Source organism: Cannabis sativa, chromosome 7 (genome assembly GCF_029168945.1).
Source record: "Cannabis sativa cultivar Pink pepper isolate KNU-18-1 chromosome 7, ASM2916894v1, whole genome shotgun sequence".
Taxonomy (NCBI): Eukaryota; Viridiplantae; Streptophyta; class Magnoliopsida; order Rosales; family Cannabaceae; genus Cannabis; species Cannabis sativa.
The window spans coordinates 40,810,629-40,816,096 of record NC_083607.1 but is presented as its reverse complement, the minus strand read 5'-3'; the positions used below and the strand labels follow the sequence as shown (position 1 = coordinate 40,816,096).

The 5,468-nt window shown below is 34.4% G+C and overlaps 1 protein-coding gene across 1 annotated transcript; it reads left to right on the top strand.

Moving 5' to 3' along the window:
* Nucleotides 1–306: 306 nt before the first annotated feature.
* On the top strand, nucleotides 307–1,395 carry LOC115697909 (kiwellin-like). The gene has a single exon (XM_030625076.2). It carries the CDS (start codon nucleotides 322–324, stop codon nucleotides 958–960), a length of 639 nt encoding a protein of 212 aa, XP_030480936.1. The 5' UTR covers nucleotides 307–321; the 3' UTR covers nucleotides 961–1,395.
* The last annotated feature ends 4,073 nt before the right edge of the window (nucleotides 1,396–5,468 follow it).

The window sequence follows — 5,468 nt, the reverse complement described above, 5'->3', positions numbered from 1 at the left end:
ATTTAATGATCTAGACTAATTAAGGTCTGTCATGTGGCAATTAAGTTAACACTTAATAGTTAGGTACCTAGAGAAGTTTCAGAATTTTAGCTTAGGTATTATTACTGTCAAAAATTAAACTTAAATATTTATTTACAATCGAAAGTTAAAATTAGATATTTATACTACAAAAAACTCATTTATTTTAATATGAGTTACTTGATTATATACTTATTTAAATATACGTTGATGTAAACATATTAATTTATTTTTTATTAAGAATTATTGTACTTATTAGATTTTTGTTATGAACTGGAAAGTTGTATTGTTATATAACACAAAATGGCTAGTCTTACATTATTAATTATTTCCTTATCCTTCAACATCCTAGTACTCCTTCCTCTTCAATTGGATGCCATCTCTTCTTGTAACGGCCCATGTCGTACCCTAAACGATTGTGACGGTCAACTAATTTGTATCAACGGAAAGTGCAACGACGACCCTGACATCGGAACCAATATATGTGGTGGAGTTGGAGGTGGATCAGGAACGTGTAAATCTTCAGGTACGCTCACTTGTGGGGCAAAAAGTTACCCAAAATACAAGTGCTCACCGCCAGTGACATCGTCCACATTAGCAAAATTGACTAACAACGATTTTAGTGAAGGTGGCGATGGTGGTGGGCCGTCAGAGTGCGACGAGAGATACCATTCTAACGACGAGAGAGTTGTTGCTCTTTCCACTGGTTGGTACAACGACGGATCAAGGTGTGGGAAGATGATTAAGATTAGGGCTACTAATGGGAGAACCACAACCGCGAAGGTTGTAGATGAGTGTGATTTCCGAAACGGTTGTGATGACGAACATGCCGGTCAACCGCCTTGTAGAAATAATATTGTTGATGGTTCTAATGCTGTGTGGAATGCTTTTGGACTTGATACTAATTTGGGTGTTGTTGACGTTACTTGGTCCATGGCCTAACTAGCTAGATAAATTAAAGCTTTTATAATATAAACTATAATAATACTCTATTAGAGTAATAATATTGATATGTGCATCCAATTCTAAATATATTTTCAAATATTGCACATGACGTGATATTACTGATTCTATGTGTTTAGTATTTGAGTGCATATATTATGTGTGTTGTAATAAGGGCAATATGGAGTGATCAAGAGTATTGATCGATATATTTTCGCTTCCTCATCCTTTATTGCTTGCTCTTGCTTCACCGTCTGTCAACTCGCCGGAGCTGCTGCTTACTGTCGTCACACGACTCTCCAAGAAGGTTAGGGCTTGATTTGGGATGTTTGGGGTCGGCTTAGGATGGGGTCACTCTTTCTTCAGCCGATTCTCTGAAGCAATTGGGATGTGTTGAAAGTTTTTAGGTCATTATCTATGTGGGAGAAGGTTAGTTTTTTCTTAATGTCGTTTATCTTTTATTTACTTTAGAAATATTTTGATGCATAACTTTTTGAGTCAGATTTTCTTTTGAATTTGTGATTTAATTTGCATGTATATGTTTTCTCTTTCGATCAATCTGATCAAGAGTCTTTTTCTCTGTAAAAATGTTTGGATGTTGTTTTATTTGTGAATGTTTGATTCTTCGTTGGAACCCAGAATTTGCTTTCGTTTCTTCAGTTTTTTTGAAATATGCATAGGTTGTTCCAAATATAGAATTTAAATCCCAGTTTTTTGTTATTGGATTTCGTGAGTAGTTTTATTGCAACTCATAATATCCTTATTCCAGTATTTTGTTTTTTACCAAACTATATTAGTTTTGATCTTATGGTGATTTTTTCCACTGATGAATTTTTAAAGGATATGTGGTTTCTTTCTTTTATTGGGTCACGATGTTTTTACAAAATTATTGTGGTATGTTTTGTTTTTTTGTGGTTTACACTTTTGGGTGCTTCATTAGTTACGATCAGTCAAGTTTATGTAAGCCAGTATGGTTTGTTTTGTTTTTTGGTAAACCAGTATGGTGGTAAAATGTTTTTTTGATAAGACTAGTAAGGTATTTCGTTTGGTATGATAATTTCAGTTTGTAAAAATATTTTCTTAATAAAAATTGTTTTTTTCTATAATATGAATAGCAAGATTGAAAGGTGTTAATGTTTAATTGGAGGCTCTTGTCTTGATCGACATATTATGACAGTAGAGAAAATATGGCAAGGTTGCATATGGGACTTCTATCAAGGAGTTTGAAAATATGCATTATGTAAAGCCCGCTTAATTAATTTAGAAATTATCAGTTGATTGTGATTAATTATGAAATTATTTATAGCTATTTAAATAATTTATTACTGTTATTTATGGAATTCAGAAATGCATGATTATGTTATCAGTAGTTTTTATATTTCGCATTTCCGGTGTCCGGTATTTTGGAACTCGGCGTTTGGCTCAGTAGAAATCACAACTTAGCATGTTATTAGTTTGGGGACGGGTTTTAGACATTGGGAATGTCGGGAATGGCCGGGAATTTAGAATTTCCCAAAAAAATACCCCTTTAGTATGATTTATGTGATTTTATGGTGGAGGGGCAAAATGGTCTTTTTGCCCCATTAGTATTTTGTCTTTTGTGATTTTATGAAATGGAAAATAAATGTTAATTGTTTATTTTAGTTGGCTGAAATAATATGGTAAATGCCTTATAATCTCTTTTTCTCTTAAAATCCACACTTAGTCAAATTAGAAAGAAAATTTCAAAACTCACACACTCAAAGCTCTCTCTCTTTTTCGGCTGGGTATTGGGGATTCAAAGGCTGGGTTTTTCAAGCTTGATTCATCACTTTTTAGGAACTCTTGATTGTGGTATGTATCTCTTACTTGTCCTTCTTGGTCTTCTTGGAATTTTTGATAAAAAAATGAGTTAATGCATGTTAATTTGAATGTTGTTGCTGCTGAGTTTGATTGTTGATTTCTGAGGTTAAATCATGATTTTTAGATGTTAATTAAGCTACTTGTGGTGTATGATTCCTAGGTTGAGCATGCTAGAATTTTCTTATGCAAAAGTTTGGTTTTCAAAGTAAAAATTGAGAAATTGGTGGCTGTAGTTGTTGCATGAACTAGGTTTTGTTTTCTGCAGTATTTCTATGCTTGATTATGTGATTCTAAGCTAGCTTGAGGCTTGTGAGTGAGCTTTAGCCAAGTTTGAGTTTTTACTCAAAGCTTGGAGCTCACATGGTGATTTTTGAATCTGTGATTTCTGGGTTAGTTTGAGGCCTTCGAAATGTTCTAGGGAAGGTATAGAACAGGTCTGGAAAGTTTGGATCAATTTGGGGTTGAATTGGTCGAGTTATGAAAATTTGGGTTTGCTGCCTGCGAGGAACCGGAATTCCGGTTGAGCATCCGGAATTCCGGATGAGGGTTCTGAATTTTCCAGAACCGGAATTCCGGTTGGGCAACCGGTCTACCGGTTGGGGAAAATTCAGGGACCCTAGTTTTCCTCGTTTTTATGTTTTTAGGGGTATTGCCATGCTTTTTATCGATAGGGAAACTTTTAGTTCCTAGTTTTAGTCCCCAGGAAGTGATTTAGCGTGTCACTTATAGCGTTGTGATTTTATGGTTTAGGAGCCGATGTCCGCCGCTCGGCTTCGTTCCGGTCGAGTTGACGGCACACCCGAAATCGGAATCCGGAGTAAGATTAGTATAACAGTATGCATATGTAGATTACATGTTTAGCGTGCAGGTAGGAAGCCTGCTAGATTACATTAGTTATGTATTTAGGCTTCGAACCATCCAACCTGTCACGTCGGTACGTGCTGGAGTATGACCAGCGGCGGAGTATGACCGGTTCGACCGATCAGTGACACTTGGTTGGTGGTTCGGTGCTATTGACCTATCCGTCGGTACAGGCTGGAGTATGACCGACGGCGGAGTATGACCGGTTCGACCGATCAGGAGGATATAGTAACACGTCGGTACAGGCTGGAGTATGACCAGCAGCCGGAGTATGACCGGTTCGACCGATCAGGTTGTTACGTGTCAATAGTACCGTCCCTATGAACGTTCAGAACTCAGTACCATGTTGTACATGGCAGTAGTGGCTCAGTACCATGTTGGACATGGCAGTAGCGGGACTCAGTATCGTGTTGGACACGGCAGTTAGAATTATGTATGATATTATTATGCTTTTCTTACTGAGTCTGTCGACTCACAGTTTATGTTCATGTGTAGGTAAAGGCAAGGCTATAGCTGATGGACCGTGAGCGAGCTTATGAGATTGTACATGTCGGGGCGGTTAGGCCTGGAGCGTACGATCCTCGGGACAGCAAGGCTGAATTTTGTAACTGGTTGTTAGACGACCTTTATTTTTATGTAATGGTTAAACAATTAAATCTTTTTGTAAATGATTTTATAATCGGGATCCCGAGTCTTTTGTAATATGGTTTATCAGTTTATTTAAAAAGCAAAATTTTAATTAATCACGTTTTTCCATAAACCTCGTTGATTAGCAACGAGCTGCACAGTACGTTTAAAAATCACGTAATACGCCTAAGTTAGTTAGGGTGTTACACATTAAGATGTGAGTAGGGTACAATTTTGGAACCTGTTTTGATTTTAGTTTAATTCTGTTTTTCTGTTTTATATTCTATTGCTAGTTAAAACTAAAAGTTAGTTTTCTCTCTAAATACCAATTATATTAGAAATAATAGTTTTATTAGGAAAACTAAAAATTAGAAAAAATGGAAATTCAGTTTTGCAATGTTTCAAATATGATGAAATTCTTCATACATGAGTAAGAGGTTAATTTTGACTAAGTGTCTTAAGATTTACTTGGATATGTATTGATTGAATATAATTTTTAGAGTTACAAATTATGATTTTTTAGCAGTTACTATTTTGATGGCTGACTTATTCATAAAATTGTTTTTTATTTTGTAACTGGATTCTTAACGAGCTGTGCCTAAAAGGGCTCATGTATAACTGTATATATCTTATCAAGTAATAGCTGTATAATCAGCATAAATTATAAATTCTTTACAATTTACGTTTTTATATTATATTAGGAAAGTATGTAGTTTCTATATTAATTGCAATTCACATAGAAAATTAAGAGTAATTATTTTAATTGTATTTTTACTTTGCAAATGCTTTTGATTGATACTAATTTTTCAAATGAGCTGTCTCAAAGGGCTCATAAATGGCAATGTAAACCATAATAGGTAATAGTCTATATAATCAACATTAATTATAAATATTTATTACTAATTATGTTTTATATTATATAAGGAAAACCTAAGGCATCTACTCTATTTGAAATACACATTGGCGAATTAATCATAATTTACTTTAATTGTAATTCATGTTTGAATTGCTACTAATCTGTCAAATGAGCTGTGTGTGAAAGGGCTCATTAATAGCAATATATATCATATCAAATAATAATCAATATAATCTACATTGATTATAAATTTTATTACTAAAAATATCTAAATTATATTAGGAAAGTAAATTATATTAGGAAAGTCTCTAGTATCTACATT

Coding starts and splice junctions, on each gene's coding strand:
- LOC115697909 (XM_030625076.2), top strand. CDS start 322: ATGGCTAGTCTTACATTATTAATTATTTCCTTATCCTTCAACATCCTA.